Source organism: Porites lutea, chromosome 12, assembly GCF_958299795.1.
Source record: "Porites lutea chromosome 12, jaPorLute2.1, whole genome shotgun sequence".
Classification (NCBI taxonomy): Eukaryota; Metazoa; Cnidaria; class Anthozoa; order Scleractinia; family Poritidae; genus Porites; species Porites lutea.
The window spans coordinates 4,607,242-4,634,810 of record NC_133212.1 but is presented as its reverse complement, the minus strand read 5'-3'; the positions used below and the strand labels follow the sequence as shown (position 1 = coordinate 4,634,810).

Below are 27,569 nucleotides of genomic sequence, written 5' to 3'. Positions count from 1 at the left end.
TCAAATGGTGCTTTTGACAAAATGCCGGTGCTGATGGGTCAAGATCGATCAGTCCTAAAAAAAAATTCGCCACAGTCGGGTGGGATTGGGTGAGCTGGGGGTATGTTGCTTGCTATCGTTGATTTGAATATCTTTTAAAGAGGCTTCTGTTAAAGTTCGATGGCAAGACATTCGAACCTCATCAAAACAATGAACATCTTAGCAGCTAACAGGAAGAAAAGACGCCATGATCAAGTAAATTTACGGTTTAATAAATTCAAAGTTGCAAATTCACTTACAAATAATTATATCAACATCCTACAAAATTTTTATTTTGATCATTGTGAGGGAAAATGTTTACGTCGACCGTGAAAATATATAAGTGAATTGAGCGCTATGAGATTATTTTAAATCATTGTATCATTTTACAATACAGCACTAGAAAAATCCAACATACGAGTGTGGCTATTGTTTTGAATCTCAGGACCAATAGTTCAAAACTTGTGAAAACGCTAGTAAAACCACAATTGCAGCTGAGTATTACAAAATGTGAACGAACTGAGAACGAAACAAACGGCGCTGTGGCTTTTATTCCGAGTTTTGCCGATCATTATACGCGTAGTATTTCTCTGGAAAACAACAATGAATGACTGAATTTTGCGTTTTAAGAAGGTGAAACCGTTTTCATTTTACTCGTTTCGCCATATTCAGCTTCAACTTGTGACAATTTTTTAACTTAATAAACGAATAAGACAAAACAACAAACAAATGCAGAAAATAAACCAAAACGTCAACATTCCTTCCTCTTGCAAATATAACTGCCTCTCTAGACTTAACTGAAGTGACGTTGCGTCGAGTCTCTATTATAGTCTATCAAGAACAGCTTCTATACAAAAATTTCAAACCTCATTGTTACTAAATACTATAACTACATATTACTCTTACCAAGATTACACTGACTGCTTTGATATAAATTCAATTCTTATGTGTAAAATTTTAAAGACTAGGTCACAAGGTTGATGTGATCACAACCAATCACACGTGTGAACTGCCTCGATGCAAATGAAAGCGCAAGCTCCAACAACAAAAATTCCCCGCGCTAGCGTTTACCCTGTGGATGAATGAACCGAGATAATGCAAACGTAAACGCTAGCATAAGGAAGTAAACCTCGTTGATTTTTTGGCGGGGCTTTTACCAACTTTTGCGTCCAGGTTGTCGACAAGCCAATATAACTAGTTCGCCCATCATTTCGCCAGGCTAAGAAAGGGCGTGTCGCAGCACTAGCGTTTGCGTTGGAACGCCCAAGCAACTCGGACCTCCACACAACTTAAAGTCGTCACAGCAAAGGCGACCATTTAACCTTGAACAAGAAGCCACCCCATCTCTGCTAAATCCCAGGGGTACAGTGTAGAAGTTCCTTAGGGCCTGTTTACATGAAGGTGGGGGACCCCAGATAGGTGAGGTAAAATGTGGCGGGTCACCCCACCTATCATGTTAACGTGATCAAATTAAAATGAGAGATTATATGGACAGGCGAGTTACCTCACCTACCTGGGGTCCCCCACCTCCATGTAAACAGGCCCTAAGAGCGCACAAAAGTGGAAAAGCACGAAAATACGATCGTAGACCGTTCCTTGAGTATCATAATAATGCACATCCAGTCCTAAACTCCTTGCCAAACGAGTACTGTTAATAGGCACAAGCAACGAATTCGGGTGATACAAAGGAGAACATTTCATTACTATTCATTCCACCTAACCTTATACTACAATATGGACGATAGCAAATGGGGAAATTTGATTTCAAATTTGTTTTAAATTACCTATTATTGTTGTTATTATTGCCATTTTCTACAACCATTTTTTTCGTACTATATTTCTTTTAGAAAACGTACGCATTCTAATGCGCAATGCTCTTTGGTCTAGGTTGGCGCCCAGTCTCCTCTTTTTTGGATCCGCTGGAGGAGGACTGGCGTACGTTTGAGTCCTCTTCCCACCTCAACAAATCCACATTGCCGATACTTTTTGGTCTCGAACGCTTTTCACCCTTTCCTTGACGAAGCTGCACTTCCGGTTCCGTTTGGCTTTTTTGAAAGGCAGCCAGCATGCTTGTGTGGAGTTTTTTTGGAACTGGTTTTTCTTCAGGAGTGTAAGACTGAAAGGAAAACAGACAAGTCAGACGAAGCGACATATATTGAAAGACTAGAACCTTTCATCGCTTTTAAATGACTTTTTTGGAACAAGATTTACGTAGCTCGTCTGTTCGCAGCCCCCATGCAGATTTGCATGTTTAAATTAAAATGCGTTGTCAGTGGTTTATTTTTCTAAAACTATGTGGACAATGAACACATTCCTGTGTTAACCTTCAAGGGTTTCTTCCAATCTAGCCACAATTTCTCCGCAGGTGAATAGTACAGGACACAGTGAATAATTCTATCCACCATAGAAATGGAAATTAGTTTGTAAGCTTTCCTTCTTGTTGTAAGCTTATACGATGGAATGGAAATTAATTGAGCCAAAGCTACGCGGATTGTGGTACTTAGAATGGGTAAAAACACCAGTAGATTCCTGGACTTTAAAGCTCATCAATTTTAACAGAAGAGTCAAAACGCACTACTCAAGCCTAGTTCATGATTCACAGTCAACAGCATAACGGCTCAACTGACAGGTCAAGAGTCAGAGTTAAATACTATCAACAGACAATACACAACTCTCCTTGACTCTAATAGTGGCTATCGCAATGGCTGTCGAAACGTCAGTCACTGTTAGCAACGGACCCACTTGGGACTACACTAAGTAGTACTTCCGATCATATTGATCACATTCAGCCTACTCATGACATTCGCTAGTGTTCAAACTGTTTATTTAACCTTATCAATACTAACACATACCTCAATCAGTTTACTATTATGTTGCGTTTCACTGCCTGAATCTCGCCTACCACAAAATAAATGAACAACAAATAAATAAATAAATAAATAAATAAATAAAAGATGATAAACTTGGCCTGAAATTCAGCTATAAAGGAACTACACGGAATGTTAAGTGATGGTTGATGCAATGTGACAGTAATAATATCTTTTTGGGAGTCCATTAGAGACAAATATTACAATGCCACAGCGTATTCGCAGGGATAACTGAACCACTTTCTTATCAGCAAATCCTTATCACTTCAAATCAAGTTAAAAAACAATCAACTCCATATATTGAAGGTCATAGTGCAGCTAGTTTTCTCTAAATCATTGGGCCAACATTCCTCGAAAACACAAAAAATTTTACAGAGAATGTGGCTGTTTCCACCTAAAAATTTAAATGCGTGTTATTTCTTCACCAATTTTTGAACACCTGCCACATTAACCGAATTCAGAAGTCTAAAAAATACATGTTCGGCATTACTGTGAAGAAAAGATACCAACGTGAGGTTTGGATAGTCAAAATTCAGTGATTTCTTTGAAACTTGTCCACCAGCGACGCCAAATCGTTTCCATGTACATTCTCACCAAAGTGGAATGCAGGAAATTCCACTAAGTCATGTTTACGGAATTAATTGCTCATTAATCAGTTGAGCTTAGCCTCGTCATCAAAGCGAGAACAGGCGTACAACAGTCTCGTGAGAATGAGTTCAATTTGCGTGTGAATAAAAATTCGTTTTCACATGAGGATGAACACCGGGATTCACGTTGAAAAAAAGAAGGGTTAAGGTAATTAAAATCGCATTTGCCTGTTTGTTGTGGTGAATCGCGGAGCTACATAAATAACCTCATACCTCTCCATAGCTTTCTCGTCTAAGTATTCTTTCTCTCTAGGACTGACACTACCATTCAGGTTCCTGTCTTGCGCCACATACGACAGACTATCATCAGAAGAGCTTCTCAACTGGGAATCCCCGCCTGACTGAGGGTGGGACCCTTTGCTTTTCCTTGATTTTTGACGAGAATCCGAGTTTCCTGTTTTGGGTGTGTCGCCTTCAAACGCTGAACAAAGTTCCTTTGGAAGGCGGCCGACACTCGTTCCTTGCACGCGTCTCTCCTCAGCGGGTTCATCTGGTTGTGATTTTCTTCTTTCAATAGAAATTTTTCGCGACTTGCCGTAGTCCGATTCTTTCGTAGCCGTTGGCTTGACACGGTCTCCAGTGGTTTCTTCTACATAGCCTTCATCTGATTCCTCTTGCATACGTTTTTTCTCTTCGGCTCTCAGTTTGGCCATTTCTTCCTGTTCCTGTCGCATTCTTTCTGCTGCTAACATCTTCGAGCGCTGTCTTTTTTCATCATCCTCTTGCGCTCTCGAGTCCAAGAATTTGCTTACATCAAGTTTCCCGCCTGTGTTGATCCTTTGTTCGTACTCAGCGTCTTCAGGTGTCTCAGAAGGACCAAAATCAGCCTGATCAAAACTAACTGGAGCAGCACTCTCTACTTCTTTCTGACTTTGGACGTTGATGACTTCTTCCACAACTTGTGATGGCTGTTTGCGTGGCTTTGCTTTGTCCTCAACCCGTTCCTGTTTGAACATGGAGAACTGTTCTTGGTTAAGCTTTCCGACAGTTTTTAGTTTATCGCTCTCCCTTTCATCTTCGTAAGTTTCCTCCTGGGAAGTAAGCCTCCTTCTCTCCTCTTCTTGGCGAAGTAACTCTGTTTCTTCCCTCTCCCGTTGAAGACGCACTGCTTTTTCTTCCTCCTCTTTCGTCAGAATAATAACATTTCCCTCTTCAGAGCTCTTAGATTTTCTCTTTTCATTTTTAGCTTGTAAATCATCTCTTCCACCCTTTTTAACAGAGTCATCTTTCTTTCTTTTCTCTTTGCTCGATTTCGTAGGTTCTGGTCTTGAGTCATGCTCAAATAGACTAAATTTGTCAGCAGCGAGTTTGCTTCTTCTCTTCCCAGAATCACTTCTGTCTCGTGTTTCTTCAATTGGCTCTGCCTCCTCCCGTTGTTTAGAGCTTGTCTCTTCCCTTAATCGTACCATTTCACTTCTCTCTTCTCGTAGCCTTTGTTCTTCTAACTGCCTGGCTCGCTGGTCGTGCTCTTCAGCTTGCTTTAATTGCTGCTTAATGTACCAGTCCCTGTCAAGTTTTCCAACGCTCTTTCTTTTTTCTTCGTACTCTAAATCTTCGGACTGAAATTTGTCAAAACCATCAGTGTAAGGACTGCTTTCGATCAAATCCACAGTCGCTATGTTGACAGTTTCCACTTGAGATTCGGGTGCTTTGTACTCCTCAGTCACCTTACTCTCCTTATCTCTCTTCTTTGACTTTATCTTTGGATCTTCTTGTGGGCCCTGTTGAAATTGCATGAGCTTGTTAGAATCTAGACGTCCCACGCTATAGATATCATTCTCTGTATGGTTTATGCTTATCTCATCAAAGACACCAGACTCGAATTTCTTTTTGGCAGCCTGTTTCTGTCGGCGCATCTCTTCTAATCGCAACTGCTCCTCTTCCTCTTCTTTCCTTAACCTCTCCTCTTCTTCTCGTCTAATTCTTTCCGCTTCCTCTCTCCTTCGCCTCCTCTCTTCTTCCTTCCGTGCCGTTTCTTCTTCTTCCCGTCTACGCGCTTCCTCTTCTCTGCGAATTCTTTCCTCTTCCTTGGCTTGTGCTTCAGCCTCTAGTCGCCTTCTACGCTCCTCTTCTTTTTTGACCCTCTCACGCTCCTCGCGCTCTGCTCTTCGCCGTTCCTCTTCCTGGGCTTTCTTCCGCTCCTCTTCTTCTTGCTTACGAAGGAACCCGAATTGGTCTTGGCTCAGTTTCTTTACAAGTCGTGATTTAACCTTTTCCTCGTATTCATCGTCTTCTCTTGGTTCATGGTAAACCAGATCAGGCTCGGACTCAACAACTTTCTCATCAACTACTTGAACAAGCGTCTCTTCTTGTACCGCTGCTTTTGGTGCAGATGTCCTCTTCGCTGCTGTTGGACGTTTTTGAGGTTCTTCTTTGATTGACGTTTGCACGAAGGGGCTATTATCAAGAACCAACTTTCTTACTTGCCCCGCCTTGACTTTTTGCTCAAACTCATCATCGCTATCCTTTTTCTTGACGTCTTCAACATCACTGTCCTCGCTAGATGATGACTCTATCGACCGCATTCGCTGAATTTCTTTAGTTTCTTTCTGGGATTTTTCGTCTGTACGCTTTCGAAGCAATGCAGGTTCTTCCTTTACTGCCGATTGCGTGAAAGGACTGTTATCGAGAACTAATCGTTTGACCTGACCACTCTTAACTTTTAGTTCAAACTCATCATTTTCGTCATCTATCTCCTTTTCTTTGCGTTCTTCGATGTCACTGTCTTCACTTGAAGATGACTTTTCTTTTGATTGCACACGCTCAATTTCTATTGTCTCTTTCTGGAGTCTTTCAGAACTTGGCGGCGTGTCTCTGTCAACGGATTCACCCATAAAGTGGGTCAATAAATTCGGATTGATCTTTCGAATCTCTTTCGTTTTAACCTTGGCTTCGAATTCATCATCGACTGAATCAGAGTCTTCTTTTTCTGATCCGCTTGCGTCTCGCTCTCGTCGCCGCTGCTCTTCCAGCTTTGCGCGCTCGATTTCTTCCCTTTCTTGTTTTCGTCTTTGTTCCTCTACTTTACGCCACCCAGGAACACTATCATCCTCGTCACTGGATGAAGACTCAGAACTTTCTTTCGTAGATGTAACGTACGTATTGATCTCAGGCTGAAATAACAATAATAAATAATGTTAATAATACTAAATAATATTAATAACACTAATTTAGCAGCACTACTGCCTAGTAATATGCGCGACTAGGTTCAAAATTAAGCCTGAAAATTCATAATTTTTATTGCTTAACAACACCACTTTAGTTTTTATTAATTTATGTTCAAAACCTTTTTAAAATATATATTTTTGGTGCACTTTAAATCATATCATAAGAAGCCGGAACACTTGTTTTTTAATGGTGTAGTAAAAGGCCGAAAAAGAATACGGTTTGGTCGTATCAGTACTATGGTCGTTTACCGTAATGTTAAAAGAGTTCACTGTTGTATTGACGAGCGTTCAAACCTTGGGAGGGTGCAAAAGGAGACATTCAGAGTAGCGGAAATTAAAAACCAACAACAACTTGTGATCTCCAATTGAGACTGCTACACAATTCAGGGGTAGTTTTCTGTGTAAGGGGTATAGTATGCGCATGCGTTGTTGAAGCAAGTGCTATAAACAGGAAGGGTGACAAAATAAACAAGCATTGTTGAAGGTATTACTAACAATAACTTCTGATCTCCAAATGAAGCCCTCATGTGTCAGGTTGAAAAATATGAGTGAAAGAGGGAAAGAAGTTAGTTGACGAAGTATGCGTGGAACGACAAATGAATACCTCGTTGGTTCCTATGTCACTGGACGGTACGGACTCCACGATGGTGTGATCGATTTTCTGAACGTAGCTCTCTTCTTGTACAACAATTCTAGAACCACGGGGTACATCCTTACGGGCGTGATCCTCTTCCTTGGCTTGCAGGAATGGACTGTTATCAAGCTTCAGCTTTCGAACCTGCCGGCTCTTCACTTTCTCTTCGTACACATCTTCTTCTGTTCGCTCATGCCCCTCCTCTTCTAAGGGTAGATCGATACTGGGCGCCGACTCGATCAGCTGAACATTAGACACTTCAACCTTTTGCTCCAGGGGTTTCCTTGACTTGACAGGTCTTTCTGGTTCCTTTTCAGGCTCATTCAGAAACTGACCAAGAAGACTGGGATTGATTCTCCGAATCTCCTTTGTGCGAACTTTTGCCTCAAATTCATCATCGCTAGAATCGCTCCCACCTTCTTCATTTTCTTCCTCTATAGCCTCTCGTTCCATTCGGCGTCTCTCTTCCATTCTTGCTCTTTCAAGTTCTTCCCGCTCTTGTTGTCGTCGTTGCTCCTCGACTTTTCGCCATCCGGGAATGTCGTCGTCAGAATCGCTTGACTCTTCGTAGGTATACGTCCCCGGCGTGTAAGGCTACAATTGATGGATACAGTTTAGCTTTAGGACGTTTTTAGAGGGAAAGAAAGGATGATTCTATTTCATATGGAAGACCGATAGACAGGTATGCAAGGTGTTAATTTTCTGGTCAAAAAGGTGAGTACAAAGGTCCCTTGTTTTTGAACGGGCTTATTCACCTACTGGAGCACAGCAATACCAGCTTTGAAGCACGTTAGAGATGAAGAGCGCTTAAGATATACAGCACACAGTAGGGTAGAGTTGCTGGAGATGAACAACGTTTAACTCAAGGTTATATTTAGGTAGCCATACATACAAGACAAAGCAATAGAACAACTATTTGAGTCTAAGAACAGAACCGTCAAGAATGTAAACTAATTCAGCCACAAGAAACAGATAGTTTAGTCATAACATGACTGACGAATATATGGCAAACGTGTTAAGTACAGGTACCACCGAGTGACCACTACTGGTATTCAGTCTTTTACAAGAGGTATTTTGTTTTTAACAGAAGTTGATCACTCACGAAACAGAGCAAAATACCACAGCACATGCGCGATACAGCACACAAAATCGCGAGTCATGTCACGCATTGGCGACAATGCATAGCTTAGAATTTTAATGAACAAGTAACTGTGTAGTTGACAATTACTATTTTACAGGTTACCGTTACGATAAACATTTCATCATTTATTTCATTAAAAGCCCAGCACATCTCTGTACTTTACACAAACACGGGCACAAGGCAGAGACAAAGCGCAAACGTGAAAAATAAACGGGCTTTTTACAAGCAGCCAAGGGAACTTGTCATGCTCGAGTAACAGCAATTACTTTAGTTGTCACTTCTTAGGGCCTGTTTACATGGAGATGGGGTACCCCAGGTAGTTGGGGTAACCCGCTTAGGTGGGGTAAAAAATAACCCTCCTATACATGTAATCTTAGGGCCTGATAACATGGAGGTGGGGGCCCCAGATAAGTGAGCTAACATGAGGCGTATCACCCCACCTATCATGTAAAAAGAGAGATTATATGGACAGGCGGGTTACCCCTTCTAAGAGGGTTACCTCACCTACCTGGGGTCCCCCACCTCCATCTAAACTGGGCATTAGTCAGTGCAAGAGCTTCAAGTTATGGCGCCCAAACAGACTTCAATCACAGGTATACTAGACTGGAAAACAGTCGATTTTTTGTCTCAAAATCGGTTTAGCGTAGCGTAAGAATAACGTTAGAGTCTCACGCATCTCGCTCTCTGTTTTCAGTCTCGCTCCAGAGCTTTTGTTTGACCGTTCGCGCGTATTTGAACACGCAAAAATACGGACTGTTTTGCAGTCTACAGGTATCCCGCCTTGCAGGGCGGTTCTTTAATTCAAACCTTTCAAATTGCACTGAGGTCTTAAGGAAAGACTTGAAAAATATTAAATTCATTTAGCTCTTTGGTGTCAGTAATCCAGCACTACTTAACCTCCACTCCTCCCCCCCCCCCGACTCAATAATCGTTAAACTACCCCAATTTTAAACAGACCCGCAAGATTTTTCTTACCTCTGTTTCTGCCTTTTCTTCGTTTACAGGGCTACAACGGAAATAACAATAAAATAAGGATTATACGCGTCAATGAAAACTATCAATCCTTAGACGGCGCCGGCAATGAGAACGTCAAAAAAGCAATTATAGGTTTAAGGCCAAGTAAAAAAAAGGTTTCTTGTCCGGATTCTTTTAAAAAGAATGCGAACGGGCGCTTTCTTTAGTTATCTCCGACTTCTTTACCATTGCCAATAACTGAATGCCTTCTAATACTCCCCTAGGGATAAGTGAGAGTTCTACAGTAAAATATCAATAAATGAAACGTCATAATGATTATTTATTATATGGAGGAGAGTGTTTTACTGGGAACTAAACCACTCGTAGATTCCATACGCCACTTCATCCGGGACCGGAGTGGCGTATTTTCCGTATGTCACCTTTGTGAGTGTCGTATCGTTCAATGACGTCACGATTCCCGCCTTTTGCTTTTGTTGAATTGGTTTCTCCATATAATAAATAGAACATTACACGTTGGCTCGAAGATATGAATTTTATGTTCTCGTGGCAAGAACAATATCTCACTCGTTCGCTTCGCTCACTCGTGAGATATTGTTCTTGCCACTCGAACATAAAATTCATATCTTCTCGCCACCGTGTAATATCCTCTATTTATTAGACACAAATTTGGTTTATTTTTATACACGTTTTAAAAAACATGATGCGTCGTACGATATATCTCAATAGGAAGCATGCACTAAAAGCGCCAATATAGGATCCAGTATGATTAAATAAATGCTTCGTTTTATGAAAAGTAACGTCTGTTACGAAGGACTGTAAAATAATTGGTGTTGAAAGTGACACCTGTTGGTTTCTGTTTGTTCCAACTTTTCCAGTAACCAAAAAACAAAAAAGAGAAGCGGCCCCCAAAAATGATGCGGGCGGAGACGAGAATTTTTTTTTATTGGGCCCTTTAAACAAACTCAACAACTTTGCACGTGCAGCACACTTTTTATATTTCTTTGTCGCCACTGCTCGAAGTCGATGTGAAAATTCCTAATTTCATGTTTTGTGGAGGACGGTAAACATGTACAAACGACGACGAAATTTCCTTTCTCTTCAAACTTGGATGTGGTTCTTAGGAATCCAACTCCAGCAACGTTCGCCTACATTTGACAAAGTAAGTGAGTAGGAATAACCGCGATGGAGATAGAGAACACGCGAATTAATTTTTTAAGCGACGTTTTCACCGTCATGGTACCTTGAATTCCCTATTAACATAAACGGAGAAAGCTATGATTTATTTTGTACACGGTGGCTCTTTTTTATGAGTCTAGGGCTCTGGTTACTTTTTGTACCACCTCACTTACAGTAAATGACCAGTTCTTTCTGGTGGTAATGTTTAATGCGTTACATAAGGTGTTTTTAACTTTTGAGTTTGTGGATAAATATCCTTCAGTGTATCCAAGACAGTCTTACATTCTGGATTCTACGCCATGGATTCCGGACTCCAGGTATTGGATTGCGGATTGCAATCGTTAGTGGGATTCCGAATTCCTTGAGCTTAATAACGCATTCCAAAGCCCGTGATTCCGGATCCCATAGACAAAATTTCCCGGATTCCGAATTGCACAAGTGAAAATTTTCTCGGATTGCGGATTCCATAAGCAAAAAATCCCGGATACCGGAATCCGGATTCCCTTAAAGGGGGTGACATGAAAAAAGAAAAAAAGGCTACAAAGCAGTACTTTCCTATGCTGACTTTTATTACGCTGTACAAGGTGGATATATAATTCTTTTGTGACTGTGGATGATATTCTAAGGTGTATCGGAAGCTTACCGTAAATGATCGATTAAGCGCCGCACTCGAATAAGCGCCGCAGCGCTAATAGAGGTATTTACAAATTAACGCCCGCCCCCCCCCCCCCCCCCCCCCCCGTATTACAGCGTAAGACCTCTACCAACTCGCGAGATATAAAGTGTTAAATGTAGCTAGGGGCGACTCTTGAAACCGGGTTTATATAACAGTTCAAGGCTATAAAACTTACACCTTGCACGCACGTCACTTAATTCTCTCTATATCCCCCTCAGTGTCTTACCCGTAGTTGAAATAAGCGCCACTCTCGAATAAGTGCCGCACCTATAGCAGGGAAAATGAAATAAGCGCCGCGGCGCTTAATCGATCATTTACGGTAAGAGCATTCCCGAGGTGGTTTGAACTACAGGTAGAAAACACCTTACCTTATCTTTTCTATTTCAACTTGATCCTTTGGGGCCTTTATCGGTGCTTCTACTCTTTGTTCAGGGCTCATCTGGGGAGGTCTCTTTGGTGCTTCGTGTGGCTTCTTAGGCATGGGTACAACGTCACCAGAATCACCTTGAAGGAAGCTCGCCATCAGAGAGGTATTCAACTTTTTGGGCTGGAAATGTCCGGCACTTTCCCACTGCTTTTCTTCTTCAGTGAGCTTGTGATTCTCATCTGTGTCAATTCGTGGTTTTCTCTCCTCCTCCTCACTCTTGCTTTCGCCCTCACTTTCACTCTCGCTATCATCACTGCTGCTTTGCGAGTCCCGACTTACGGTTTTGGCCTCAATCTGCCGTGGCGCTGGCTGGAACGATCACGGAAGCAAGACGTCAAAAATGCATCAACGAATAATCTTTTGTCCAAGGTCAAAAACCCTAAATAGCTTTTCCACAAAAGAGGGCAGTCACCTTATAGGGGATATATAGGCCTGTGTAATCAAAGACGGTCTTGGACTCTGGATTTTCACACTGTAGACTCCGGATTCCAATCGTTAGTAGGATTCCGGTTTTCTTGAGTTTAATTCCGGAGTCCAAAGCCCTGGATTCCACATTCCAGAAAAAGAGGAAAAAATTACTCAACTTCCGGAATCCGAATTACCGAACATGGACCTTGTACAACTATCCCCCAAAGGGGAGGTGGATAGTGGTGGAACACTGTCACGTTTTTGGAATACTGTACTGTTTTGATTAGTTTTCTAGTTCACTTGTTTCTCCATGGAATTTCTCTTTAAAAAATAATAATAAAAGTAATAATAATAGTACCTTTGGCTGACTTCCTGTAACCTTATCTCCGCTAAACCAAAAGAAAGAAAAAAAAGAACAAAATTCAGTGTTATTTTCTTGTGACAGAATACTATAAGAACGAAATCAAAACCGGTGAAACTGAGACATATTGACGAGTTAGAATCGCGCAATGTGCGGCCAGTCAGCCTTTTTCGTATTCTTTTGCAAGGATGGGTTACGTTTCATTTTGCCTTTTTAACGGAAGATCCAAGCGTAACGAAAATTAGCGCCCAATATAAAGATTTATATTGACCGCCAAAAAAAACCATAACTGAACAGCGAAATTCGTTACATGTAACAATGGAATGCGTGACTACGTTTAAGTTCGGTGCTGTCAAAAAACAAAAACAAAATTCGAAACTTGTTAAACACAAATACAAAAGGTCGCCTATCATACTTTTAATCCTATTTTTTATGTACCATATTGCAATGAATTTACCACACAAAGAATTATGAATTAAGGCTACAGAACTTCAAGTATTTTGCATTGTAAATTTATCGTCTGTTAATAAACTCCGAAAATGTTCCGTTGTTCATTTAGGGTCATTTAAGCAATATGGCAAATTTCGAAATAACAAAGATATTGCCATTGTATCATCGCTTACGTAAAAATTTAATTGCAGAAAACAGATCATTAAAATTTTACAATTTTGACCGATGAAACCGCAAATCGACTGAGGAATTCATGCTAAATCCCTGAACCAACAGTTCGTGCTATTTTACGTAACCCAGCATTATTCGTCACATATTGGTCTTGCTGAGGCAGGCACTAAAGAAACATGGCGTATCGATCGCCACAAATTAAAACAAAACGGAACCGCGATTAAATGATCGTGACCGTTTTAGCGACTTATTTACCCCATGCCGGGTCAATACGAAGCGATATTCAACGATACAAACAATTCACGCTTTCTAACCTTTCATCGGTAGCCTGGTTGTTTTGCCAGTCGATTTTGAGTTTGGTCGGGACCAATGCTTCTTGGTCCTCGAAGCTCTCGCCTTTCATCCAGTCATATCTACTTGGTCCTTTTCTTGGCTTGGCCTTCGGCTCCTCCATCGCTGGTTCAGATTCCGACAAACTATGAAATACGGTTTTCTGAAGACGTCCTGGCTGGAAATTTTCTGCATTTTCCCATCTCTGCTCTTCTTCACTCAATTTCTTTTTCCTCGTCGCAGGAATAGGCCTACTCGAGGTAAATTTCTCCTCATCATCGAGCTCCATGTCTATGCCGTTGTTGTTATCTTCTGCAGGGTCAAACTAAGCAGAAAAACAAGGTTTGTAAGCACTGAAAATTCCGCCTGTTAAGCGACTTTCTTTTACCGCCCGCTACAACGGGTTGCACGAAAATGTAATCAATTCTCCCGAGACATGCGTGTTACTATGTAAATTTTTTTCTCAAGAGCCTCTTGATAAATCAGTGAATATTTACAAGAGGATCTCAGATATTGATTAAGAAGGCGTTTGGTGGAAATAAATCTGATATCTAAACAGGTAACAGTTCCCTCCCACTTTCCATCCCACTTGACCTTTCATTCATTGTGGCTCTCTTTCAGACATTTCCATGTGATACGGATATTTCGATATTTGAATACTAGACAATAAGTTCTTAAAAGACCTGCAGACCGTGTAAACATCAAGAGTAACAAGTAAAGAGTAAGTAAGAAATTGAAACTATCATTGTACTTAAGAACAAACCTTGAAAAAGCACTGAAACATGTCAAAAGCATAAGCCGAAGAAACGAAAACACAAATTAATCGCCGCAAAAATCATATTTCTTTGAGTTCTCGCATAAATTTTGAACAATTGTGTCTTGCCTGCTCATCGACAGATGTCCTTCAACGATCGGATGTTCACAGTTTGTTATTTTACAGAATTATTCAAAAAAGAACTTTCCCAATAGATTGGACATTGTCTTTCTTCATCCGCCAAAGAACCAAATTTATTTTGACAAAAAAGACCACACACGAATGAATTAATTGAATGAGAAAAAGAACGACAAACGAAGTAATATTGGTAAAACACTAAAACCAACCAACTAAGGCAGTTGCCTCGGTGAAAAAACCTCCTTTTTTCACTATTTAGAAATGTATCAAAAAGGTTTAGAAATAAACTCGCCCCCCAAAAGAAGCCCTAATTTCGTAGATTCCTTTACATTTCGTACTTTTTTCTTCGTATACATTGTATCTTTTAATTTTAATTTTATTATAATATGCAAATACATGTATTTTTTTTTTATTTCTATTCCTTCAGTGAAATATTTTTCTGGTCCGGAGAGTTAATACCCTGCGAGGCCCTTCGATCCAGGAAGGTTAGGGTAGAGAGTTAAACTCTTTCTCTGACAATATCAATAGATCATCACAAGAAATGGCTAAGAGAATTATTAAAATGATTACTTAAAGGAAAATACTTTGATCTTTTATAAATTCTCTTGTTAGTTCTTTAAGAAAACTGTATGGAGATCAGTCTGGAGTATACGTTTGCTGATCGGCGGGTGTTCAAAAGTTGTGACTAGTGTAGCCCAAAACCAAACCCTAATCCAAACACCTTCAGTCGCACCCTCACTTGCCTCGACCGGTACTCAGCGGACCTGATCATTGCCCGGTAGCTTTAGAAGTTTTAATTAAAGGTGCCGTTGGACTTCGAGAGTTTTAATTTCCCCCAGAGGTTTAAGATTGTAGCCTATTTACGTTCTACTTACCGAAATAGTCCTATTTTCTCGCACTAAAACCTTTTTGCGTTGCTGTGAGGGTTTCGGTTCAGATTCTTCAAAAGAGATGACAGTACTTTGTGGCTCGCTAAATGATTCCCACATATCAACCAAAGAACGCCGTTTCTCTTTCATCGTCATTTCTCGAGCAGGTTCCTCGGTTCTGGTACTTTCATCAAAGTCACTACCGGATTTTCGCTTCGCTTTGAGTTCTTTTGCGGCTCGCTGGCGTTCCTCTATTCTTCGCTTTCTTTCTTCGTGTTCCAGCTCGCGGCGTCTTCTGTCCTCGTCCGCCGTGTTGCTTGCACGAGCTCTATTGTCCCACGTGGAGATAGATTCCAAAACAGGTGTAGACATGTTAGAGTCCTGTTAACACAATTAAAGTGACGAAATTCTTATACAGCCGTATGTTGAGCAAAGGATGCTGATTCCACCATAGCTACGTTGAAGTAGGAATCTTATGTAAATTAAGTAAATCAGTAGTCGTATTCAACAGCATCAAGACTTGGTGCTTATTGTGTTAAACCAGCGGACCTTAATTGAACTTGCATTGTAATGGACATTTGCAAGGCTCATAGGTATTACAAAAGATTAGTTTAAACACTTCGATAAAGCTGTAGTATATTGAATTTTTATCAAAACAAGCCTCACTCGTACGTGAAGTGAAAAGCAAAATTATTTTGTACCCATATTAAATGAAAAGGAAAAAAGGTAATTTAAGCGTTTTTCTGAACAAACTTCCCAACGTTGTTAGAATCAGTTTGTACAGTTGTGGAAAGAGAATTGAAAGTTATGATACCGTAAAATTCCGAAAATAAGCCCCTCCAAATATAAGCCCCCTAAACTCGTAACGCAAAAAACCCTCAGTTAAATCGCCCCTCCAAATATAAGCCCCCCACCCCCCCCCCGGGGGGGGGGGCTTGTACTTGGAAATTGCCTTCAAATACAAAGTAAAACAAAGCAAAACCGTAAATTTACGTCCAACTATAAGGCTAGCCCGATCGATTTTGAAACGCAAATTTCCCTCCGTAGATAAGGCCCTCCGAATATAGGCCCCTCCAAAAATAAGCCCCTCAAAAAGGGCCTTTGAAAAATATAAGCCCTAAGGATTATTTTCGGAATTTTACGGTATGTACAAGACGCGTAAACATTTTAAGGATAGCTTCGATTTAGATTTCTCCCCAGCTCGACCTTATCCCAAGAGCGCTTGACAATATTCAGTCTTAAAAGGTTTCATATCTGAATATAAAATGCGCTCTCGGGTTATCTTTAAAGTCAAAACCTTAAAAACAGGGGTAGTGAAAATACCAGTTCACAGCTTTGCCAAGTGATAGATTCAGTAGTTTCATTGTATAGTTCTCAAAACTATAAACACCTTGACCTTGAGTGTATACAGAATACAGCTCCGAGGGGAAAAAGCCAGAGGAACAAGGTTGATCGAATTACCGGGGATTGCCAGCCCCAGGCCACCACTCTTTCTCACCACATGATCAACAGAACGATTACCTACCTCGTCAAGATCCAAAATGGCTCCTGTTGTATCTGGAGTACTCTCGACCGTTGTCTTCGGAGTAACACTAATAGGCGCTTCTATCTCTACCAAATTCCCTGCCTTTGGAAACGTCTCGCCTTCCGTGCTGTCGGCCCGTTTTCTAAACTCTGTATTATGATCCTTGTCCTTGACAGGGGTTGTACCGTCGGTGGAGTCATCTTCCCAGCTCATGAGATCTATAGAACCTGCCTCAACCGGTTTTTCCCGTGTCACGAAAACCTCGTCTTCGGGTTTACTGTTTGAGCGGTCTAGTTCGATCCGGAAAGTTTCTTTCTTTGTTTCTGTTATTCTTTCCTCTGTCTTTGGAACCTGGCAGAGTGAAATAGAAAAATAAGCGACTCGATTTTATTAACGTTCTTTGGGAATTCAAAGGTTTTTCAGTTATTTCACTCTTGGACACTACGTTGTTAAAATGTTAAGCCCAATGTTGTGACAAGTGTTTGACCAGCTAGAGTTTAAGGTGATTGTGAACCGTATATCTTCCAGTGCCTCATCCAGACCCTTAGAAAAGGGGGGGGGGGGGGGGGGGGGGTCCCGCGCGCCCCTCCCCTGGATCCGCCACTGTCTTCTATTAACTCCCCCCCCTTGGGGGGTTTATTTGTTTCAAGACCATTTTGAGGGGGTTGCTTAATAGAAGGAGGGGTTGGGGGGTTAAAAGAGAGGGGGCTTAAAAGTTATGAAAATAACTTTCTTCCCTTGCATGAAAAGGAGGATTTACGGTACCTTAGCAGATCCAGAACTACTCCGACGTCGCTCTGCTACGTCTTCCTCGCTTGTGGTCTTCTTCAAGCTCATCTCTTCAGCTGTTAAGCGCCGTTTGGTGCGCTCGCTTCGACTTCTAGGTCTCTTGACAGTATCATCTGCAGGGCTCTTTGACTCTTCTCTATGACTCTCGGCCTCCCCTCTCGGAGAAAGATCCTTTTGCTCATCAGAAGACCTTCTCTTCTCCAATTCCATGGACGGTCTTTTAAGAAAAAGCCGTTCTCGTCTTTTCTCCATTTCTTTGATCTTCTCCTCCAGTGAATCGTCAGAGGTTTGCCTCGCCGTTCTCACGGTTTTAGGATCAATCCGTTCCCTTTCAAAGGGTTCTTCCTCGAATTTCTTTCGACCTTTTTCAAACTTAGCTTTCATAATTTCGCCAGCTTTCTTAAGATCCTCTTCATCTCCTTCATCGCCTCTCGACTTATTTTTGCCATTTATAGTAACGCTTTGCTCAGTTCTAATAACCTGAATGTCTTCGGATGCCTTGTCCGGTTTTGAAGACAAATCTTTCGCATCTGTTGCTTTCTCAGGCTTCTCGTCTGAGCGAAGACGAAACCGATATTCGACTCTTTCCTTTTTGCTCTCAGTAAATGTATTTTCCTGGTCTTCATTTTCAGATTTTTTCCGATAGCAGCCGGTTTCAGGGTCAAACACCATCATTTTACGAGACTTACTTCTCGCACTTAGTTCTCTTTCACTAATACTACCATCCATATTGTCTGATTCTCTTTGTTCCGCAGTTTCCTTCGAGGGAGAATTTTTATTGACAGTTTCTACGAAAGGTATAATAACTTCTGTTCTATACGAAGTAACAATGTCAGAGTTCAGAGGTTGGGGTTCCTGTTTTGTCACCTCAGGACTTGAAGGTTGGGATGACTGTTTGATTTTTTCGGATTCAAGTAACTTCTCCTCTCGAAGCAGTCTCTCTGCTTCTTGACGAATGTAATCGCGTTTCTCCTTCTCTTCTCGAATGCGTTCTTCAGCCTCCTGTCGGAGCTGTTCCTCTCTCAGCTGCTCCTCTTTAAGCTTTGTCGAAGTCTCCTTTTTCAACGCCTCGGCTCTGGCCTGTTCTTCCAGAAGCCTTTCCTCGGCTTCACGTCGGATTTCCGCTTGGCGTTGCCGATATTTCTCGAACCTTAGTTCGGCTTCTTGTCGTATTCGCTCCTCACGATCTTGGACTTCCTTTATTTTTTGTTCCGCCTCTTTGCGTATTTCGTCTTCTCTGCGAACCTGGTAGTTACTAACACGGTCGTCTGAAATGATTGAGTTACAATGCGCACAAATTAATTTTACATTAAAATTAAGGCCTCTAAGATGTAATAAACTGGGGTGTTATTTAAAGAGCATGGCCAGAAAAGTTTCCTGCACGTAACGTCCTATTTGAAGACGAGAGCCAATTTGCATTCTGATACTTTTAAATATCAGGCGGCCATATTACTTCACTGCCGATAAAATCCTAAAAATTAATTGTTCAAACAAATTTTACTGTAAAAGGAGTGAAACAGTACTTTACAGACTCCTCTCTAGAACAGTGACTTTTCAATTGAACCATTCCAATCAACACTCCCTTGTGGCACTGTTTAATGAGACTTTTTGAGACTTTATAAGAAATCCTTAAACGTGACATTTGAAATAGAAGCTACTGAGCAACAGAACTTGTTGACTTTGCTACAGCGTTTTCACCGCGCACGTTGGGTTATATAGCATTTTATGAGCCTAATGATAAATTCTCAAGTCTGACATTGAAATTGAATCTGTAGAGTAGTACTTTCCTGTGGTGCTGTTTTCATGTTATTCTGAACTCTTACCGTGCAGTCATTTAATCACATTATTGACAATACAAAACGATTTACTACGTATAGCGTCCCATGCGTGGCTTTAACTGAGTTTTAACCTTCAGAAATAGTAAATTATGCGACCTTTCGAGTCAGGAATTTGTTCGTGTGGGCTTGTCAGTTCACGCAATTACAATGCTACACGTTCGACAAAAAACTGCCCTTCTTGAAAATGGTATAGATCTGAGCTAAGAAAAGAAACAATTTCCTTCTTATATTATTCTGGTTACAATACTTTTCTTTTTGTTACATTGAACTTGATAAACCACCATAAGAGGGTGGGATATAATTTGGTTTGTTGTCTTCGTTGTGTTATTTCATTTAAAGTCCACAACTTCTCCAATGGACCTTTTAAGTCATGACACTTCCTTAAAAATTAGTTTGTGTCGAACTCGTCATAACTTTCAGTAGCACCACATTCTTAATGTTACCGTAGTAAAGACGTAGACGCCCTTAAAACATGAAATAAATTATAAATAACGCCTCATGTGATGAACAAGTTCGCTCTAAGCTATTGCTGCACGCTACATACCCTAAGTAACACTAAGACCGCATTTCAACTTCAGAGGTAAAACTTGAGGTAATTTGTAACTTGTTTGAGTAACTTTCAAGGAAGAAAACCTCGGCATTTCCTTTTGCTTGATGCGATAATAAAAACCACCACTTCGGGCGTTAAAAAGTAAACAATAGCGATTTTCTCTCTTAAAATATATGCTAATATACGAGACTACTGTATTTGGAGAATTCTCCTAGCAAAACAAGCCCGTTTTGGTGAATTTTGTAAGTCATTTTTTGTCACCTGATCTAATAACTCCATACAACTCCATACATAAGGAATTTCAGAGCTTGTAATTAAAGTGATGTATTTGCGGAAATACAGCACCTGTGCAGAACCCGATTGTACTGTAATCCTCAATCGTCACTGCTTGTGGAAAAGAAAATCCAATAGTTGACTAACAAGAAACAAAGCTACGAATGCAATTTTCTCCGCAGAGAGGTGGAAAAGAAGTCAAAGAACGACTTTAGAATCTGTGTGAATTATTAAGTTGAAGACAAACGGTTATTTTCTTAGACAGTTTGATGTTTTCACCTTCGCTAGGATCCTTATGCGATACTTTAAATCTAGGTGCTTAACACACTTAGGACACATCTATACTTGCCATCTACGACACACGCCATTCATAACTGTAAAAGGCTGGCCAACTGCATGAATATCAGAGCTTCACTTACGATTTAGAATATGACAAACTGCCCTCGAAATTGCGAATGAGCCCCAAAACATTTGAAACATCTGCCAGGGTCTAATAACCGATACAAAGACATCACGAACTGAACGAATGCAAAGAGTTGGCAAACACAATACAAGTCAAAACACCATTGTTTATCACAGTACGCCTAGGAAACACCAAGAGTCATTTGCATGACGCAATATGTTCCGGACTTCGTAAATATCTTTGAGCAATTATCTGACCCCACATTGGCCAATAATAACATGATTATACTCGCGAAGTTAATTCGTTTAATGAATAATTCATTTTCTTCGAAAGTTAGAGTTGTGGAAAATTCAAACTTTGACCAAACTGGAGTGATATGTGTAAACTTAACGCAGCAAAACAAAATTTCAAGAATGATCTTCATTTTAACTTAACGAAAATAGAATGTGACACAAAATAGCTGTTTGTACTTGCTGAATGGGTTAAATGACTGCGAGATATGTTTTCAAAACAATAAGCATGAAATAAAAGAACACAACAACTGAATGCCAATATCAAATATAGAGGTTTACTTAGAACTAAAAACTAAGGGTGACTTTTTCCATTTAAAAATTTTATTAAATAACTCGATCATTCTTAACGGCACCAGGCAAAAAACAGAAAAGCTGCAGATTTTATTAATCATGTGTAGGGAAAAAAAATGTGTATAAGTTTGAAATCGTCAACATAAAGTCACATCATTTTAAAGAAAACAACAATTGCTTCGAGCTTCAGCTGCCTCCGCCATTGTGATAACCTTTAAAAGAACGGTGCTTAATTATAACGGCTTATGGCCCCTTGTAAGGGAATTCGGATTCCGGAATGCGGGAAATTGTTGGTTGGGGAATCTCGCCATTGGAATCCGGAAAAAAGGCTGAGAAATCCGGAATCCCACTAACGATTGGAATCCAGAATCCAAGTTCCACTTACAGAGTCGTGAAGCAAAGGTTTACAGCTTGTTTTTAATGTTCCTTCGTATTGGCGATCGATCTTGAGGTAGGACACCATTCTCACGTAATATGTTAAAAAGGCGGCAGGTTGACTACAAATCCACAGGAGAGAAGCGTCCAGCAACAGTTTCCTTAGCGTAGCATTACGTTCACTTTCGGTTTGTTCGCTGCGAGGAATCCCGAGGGACTGCTACTAATTTACCCGAGGGAAAGTACGGGTCAAACGACCTGGAGATGTTTGTAAAGAGGGACAACCATCTCCGAGTTCGGTTCCAAACAAGTCTTTGAGTCTGGCTGATTCAAGATTAATAAAATCCATTGTGGTGAAATGAACCACGACATGTACGGCGAGCAGAATACGGTCTGATATAAAGAAAATATCGCACCGAAGAATAGACGTTACAGTAAGCCAAGTAGTCTACTGAGTTCTTAATGTTATATCGGCCTACGTTGAATTCATTGTCACATAACGAATGGCCCTTCATTTATCCATGGACGCCAGGTGACAGAAGGAAGAAAAAACTTGCCTTGTCGACTGAGTTTGGAGAACTTAGTAAGAAAGTTAAGTTACCGAAACGCCAAGATTACGTTTGTACTGCTCTGTAAACGACACAATTTTGTTCTCCTGTTTCGGAAGTATAATATCCGGCTGATAAAATACTACTGGAGGCGACTTGGTTAACATAACCAGGAGCTGACATGTAAGCAAAACTGAAAGGTAAACAGTGCACTCTGGCGATATTCTTCCCCTCATCAGCGCTTTACCGTGCAAAGCACTCTGAGCTCTAAGCCACATTGATTCTCTCAGTAAATGCGTGGACAATGGGACTAGAGATAGCTGAGATAAATCTTGCTATGTGTTCTGTAAAATATGTCCAACAATATAAAACGAGAGCGAAATAACAATGAAAACATCGTTTGACTAATATAGTGAGACACCAATGAGCAAACACGGTTAACAGGTAATTGGCCAGTTTTTCTAAGCGTTTACCGGGCCAGCGGGCAATCAAGGGTATAAAATTGTCACCACCGGTTTTGAACTTTTGAACCAAAAACAAAAACTACTCCGGACGAGCGTTCATTAAGTCGAAATATTTTTGTACACGGAAATAACATTTGTTCATGCATAAAATAAGATTAATTACATAGAGTCCAATTAGGTAAAGAATAGGCTTAAAGCGTTTTTGCAACGGTAAAGCACTTTACATAAATTAAATTTTGCCGAGCGGATCGGTTAGATAATAAGGTTGGAGAAAACTTTTTATGTAACTTCTATTTTTAAGTCATCCCAGCGTAAAATTTCATGCATGCTTTACCACTGAGCGTGAGATTCAATCATATTCAGTAGTCATATGTCCGACGGAAAATTAAGTACATCCACCTTTTTTGTGTAAACACAAATTTTGGCATTTAATTGATTTAGCGAAGTTTCAAAGCGCCTGCTTCCAAAGATATATATTTAAAGTCACTTTAACTAATTGACCGCAAAGCAAGACACATGCCAAAATTAACGTGTCGGATGTCTCAAGACGGATATATGAAGTGCATGACACAAAACTTAGCGTAAATAGAAAATCGTAAACGTGTACATTAATTTAACTATATCACGTTTTTGTATGTTTTGACACACGGATACAGACGTTTGTTCCGTAAACGCTCAAAAGAAAGTACTACAAAAAAATAAGCGACACCAAGAATGGTTGAAGAAATTGTAATGAAAGTTCAGTCCGTTTTTCCCACGTGAACAAAAAGGCTTCATTAGTTTTTAACGCTCCATTTCAGTTGAATTATATCTTTCTGTCCAATTATTTATGTAACAACCATTCAAGTGTATGTATTATTTTGAAAATTAAATCATATTTGGTTCAGCACCCAAGCAAATAAAATGCGCATGATATCAGAACACTTAAGTACTTCGGTCTGTAATTACCGTATAGCACGGCCAGGTTATATTCACCGCGAGAATAATACTCTATTCTGGGTTTCACTTTTAGGATTTTAACAATACTGTCCTGCAGAGATGCGATTGAGCTTATAAACGGAACAATTACCCGAATGATCTCGCAAGAAAAGTTTTGGGAACCCCCTATGTTTTCGATCGAGACGGCTGATCTGTACATGAATATGACGAATTAATTTAACATACCTGTGATTATATTATACTCTCGTTTTCGTATAGGAATACCCCTTCGTTCAAAGCTACTCCACTGTCGTAAGAGATGATGAAAACAGGCAACACACACAACAGCTCGACCTAGAAGATCCAACTTAGTTTTATCTCTTTGTAACTCGGCCAAACAAGGAAAAAATGGTCCTTTCGGTTGTTCCGTGGCAAACAAACGCTTTTCATATCCGTTGGTGGAGTTGTTGCAGAAAGTGCAAATCGTGAATTGCTTTTCTCCATTAGTGGATGACAGTTTCAGATCGGTATCCGCCATGTTCAGGAAAACTAATTAAACCCGCAAAATCTCTTGTTTCCCGAAACTTAACGCAAACGGCTAATCCTTTATAACCGTAAACTTGATGGCCTGTATTTCCTAAACCGTCCTCATTTTCAGCTCCTAATCGCTCTAAAAAACCGCCTATCATCCATCAATTTGTTCAAACTTCATTGAATAGTTTGTATTTATAATGAAAACCACCAAGAGACCGTGACACAGTCGTATAATGTCAGCAAATCATATGCAAAGCTTATACTAGCTAATTTATGCGGGTTAAGAAAGGAGCTACAATTGCTCTTCAATTGTGTGGCGTGAAAACTAGTCTCATTGGTTGCAGTGAGACTGTTTGTTTTTTACGCTGCATGAAAATACAATGAAAGCGCAATAGATAGAAATAAGTCCTTCGAAACAAGGAAAAAAATCCCTGCTAAATTTTGTAAAGTATGCAAAATATAAAACACAGAATTTTAGCTTTCACTCTCATAGACACCTTGTAAAATATCTTAATTAGCAGAATTTAACTTGTCTTTATTCTACATTTTTATCAGCAGACTTCTTAGTGACTCAAGAAAGAAATATTGACGGAACAAATTTAACCCCTGGGTTTTCTTTGCACCAAAATTAAAATAAAAAGTGCATCAACTTATTGTTTCAGTCTTGAAACATAAAACATTGAAATCTAAAAACGTCATCTCTAGACTCCACACAAGCCTCAAACATTTATGTATACCGCGAATATATAGCAAGCAAGTAAACTTACTTTGGCAGGCAATAAGCATCATCTGCCACTTTTCCTTAGAAGTATCGAATAATCTTTTTAAATATTTACCAACACTCTTGAAGAGTAAAATTCCATGGGCCAGTTATTTACATTGTAAACGTAGCCAGTGTTCAACAAACCCCCTTTCTAAGCCATTTTCAGTTTACCGAAGCCTTTAATGTAAGCATAACTTATCGTGAGAGTTTCATGAAAGCATATACTTAAAAAGAATTTGTCTTCTTAAAATAAGTCACAAAATGAAGAGTTCTTGAGGCCCAAAGATTTCCCAAACCGCGGTCTAAGCTAGTCTTTGTTTAAATAACCGACCCATAACTTTAAAAAGATCATACTTGCGCGTTAGACATTGCATATAAATTTCATATAAACTACATCTGCCTTTCCAAGCTACAACTAGCCTTTGCAAAATAGGAAGGGCAATTATATCCTCCTTCTTCCCCTTTCAATGTACTTAAGGCGAGCGTTGACACGAGAAAGATTTTTCCAGATTCATAAATTGTGGTGAAGTATCGACTTGCGTTTTTCTTGCTGGATTTCCTGCGTTCATTGCGGTAAGATGTAATTTTTTTTAAGTTCTTGGTGTCTCAGTGACACTCAGCTGAACTTTTGCCCCATGAAATCAGCGGGATGGCTCTATATATAAAACTTATTTTCTACCTCTTTCTTCACGCAATTCCTGACGTTTTCCTTAGGGTACAATCCACCCGACATTACACTTAAACTCGTGGAATTATTTTTAGCACATTTCGGACTTGTTATTTCCTCTAAGGATAACACTTCTAAGTCTTTGCGGAAAACGCGCGACGTGCAGTAAGTAATCTTCAATCTACAGCGCTTGAACTTCTTTCTTATTCAATGTACTTGATTGGTGCAAATATATTCCGCTCATAGATTAAGGTGAAGGATTTGGAAAGATACGAATTGTTGAGCTAGCGCGATAGTAACCACTTTAAACCATGTACTTTTACTCCAAGATAATCTGATGTTCATAATCTAATGCATTTTTTACGCGTTCCGTTACTTGGCGAAGAACTGAAGGATCAGCGATCAATTTTGGTGATAAGTGGGGAGAGGAAAAGGCCAAATTGTCTCGTTGAAGAAATGTTGGTTTCCATAGCAACGAGTCAATGGGAAGAAAGCTAAAATTTGTAGTTATGCCAGGAAAGAAATGGGAAAATATCATGAATTTGAGTTTGATAGACTGTTGATCGACCATACAGGGGAAAACGCTGCAAAGATCTCAGCAAACTTACGTATGAGATTTTAATTCCCTTTTTCGCAACATGAACTTGGCCTGGAGGGTTGTAACTATCGAGGATAAAAAGGTTTGCGGTTCAACGCAACGTATTTGACTAACAAAAACTTATTCGGATTTCAGCTTTTGTGATTATAGGTTTCTCGGACTTCCGGATCACGAATTTTGACGTGCAAATCTTAGAACGCTTTTTTCAGCCGTCTGGAGGAAGGACACAATTCTAACTTTCTTTTTCAAACGCTTTTATCACTGGCGTAACTAAATTTATGGGTCCAAGTTAGGGACAAAGAAAGAAAACCTTAAACCTTTATTTGCTGAAGAGCGTTTTAGCTTTACTCATGACAACATCCTTACGCACAAAATACGATATCAGACGATATGGTCACTTCTCAGCTTCGAGTTTCGTGAGAAAAGACAGCCACCAAAACCAATTTTCTCTTAACAATTTCGATACATACTCAAGAGAACAGATGGTGAGATTTAACAAAATGATCGTTTAAGAGAAAATGTTTTGATCTTTTATTACTACGTATGGAGATCAGTATGGAGAATTTTTATGCTGATACTGGGACTTAAAGGATTAAGGAAACCACTAAAATAGCCAGCTTCATGAGCATGTCACCTGATTATAATTCTCAACCGGTTGACGAACGTGAAGGTAAACAACCTGCTCCCCCGGGGGGGGACACCATCATATGGTCTATACGAGGATATGCCTCTGGACAGGTTATGGTTTTTGAGCTTTCTATCCTAAACGGTGCACTTAATGATCGTGGGAGTCTGTCCTAACCAGAGTACACAATTTCGTGCGAGGGTATTGCCTGCATGCACGATTTGATTTGCTAGATGAATTTTGTTTGAACTTCAAGTATACAAAAGCAATGACTTATACGTGAATTTGCTCTGTAGCGATTACCAGTAAATGGCTTAAAAACAAGACGGCGTGCAGTTTGTCCTTAGCCTGCGAACATTAGACGCATTTCCGGTCGTCGCTTAGAACTCTCCCTCCGAAAAATAGCTATTTTTCGGAGGGAGAGAAGCGACGACTGGAAATGCGTCTGCTGTTCGCAGGCTAGTTTGTCCTTTGTCCTAAATAGGGTAATAAAATTGAGGGCTGGTGTTGTCCTAAACAGGATATGTTTTTTAGGAATTTTTTGTCCTAAAATCCTCCACGGCTCACCTATACTTAAATATTGGACGAGTACCCCCCCTACCACTCCGGACCTGCTCCACGCTTTCCTTAAACATGCGTCAGTTCACGGTGGAGATACGGTAACGCACTTTACTCGTAAAAGTTAGACGATCGGCTTGGAAATTGCTCAATCGAAAAACACTCTTTAAGAACGAGAGACTTTCCATACTTGAGAGTTTCAAAAGCAGCCTACAGTTTCTTATTACTAGAGTAGAGCATAAGATAGGTCACGTTACGCACTGTAGCTTTTAAAGTGTTAGATGTCAGTGTTATTTAAATTTTGACACGAATAATTGCAGATGTTTTCTGGAGACATTACCAGTGTAG

General features: G+C 40.2%; 1 protein-coding gene across 1 annotated transcript; it reads right to left on the bottom strand.

The window, feature by feature from the left end:
* Window positions 1-230: 230 nt before the first annotated feature.
* Window positions 231-24,246, bottom strand: LOC140922129 (uncharacterized). The gene is made up of 12 exons (XM_073372149.1): window positions 23,723-24,246; window positions 17,500-18,791; window positions 16,735-17,085; window positions 15,216-15,590; window positions 13,433-13,773; window positions 12,495-12,525; window positions 11,670-12,037; window positions 9,450-9,480; window positions 7,304-7,927; window positions 3,746-6,645; window positions 2,871-2,916; window positions 231-2,134 (listed from the first exon to the last, which is right to left on the bottom strand). Exons 1-12 carry the CDS (start codon window positions 24,012-24,014, stop codon window positions 1,880-1,882), a joined length of 6,906 nt encoding a protein of 2,301 aa, XP_073228250.1. The 5' UTR covers window positions 24,015-24,246; the 3' UTR covers window positions 231-1,879.
* Between the last annotated feature and the right edge of the window lie 3,323 nt (window positions 24,247-27,569).

Excerpts from the sequence above, each read along its gene's own strand:
- LOC140922129 (XM_073372149.1), bottom strand. The coding sequence starts at position 24,014 with ATGGCGGATACCGATCTGAAACTGTCATCCACTAATGGAGAAAAGCAA. Across the intron at positions 15,591-16,734 it reads CCATTTTGGATCTTGACGAG|GACTCTAACATGTCTACACC; the intron begins GTAGGTAATCGT and ends TTGTGTTAACAG. Across the intron at positions 12,038-12,494 it reads TTACAGGAAGTCAGCCAAAG|CCAGCGCCACGGCAGATTGA; the intron begins GTACTATTATTA and ends TGATCGTTCCAG.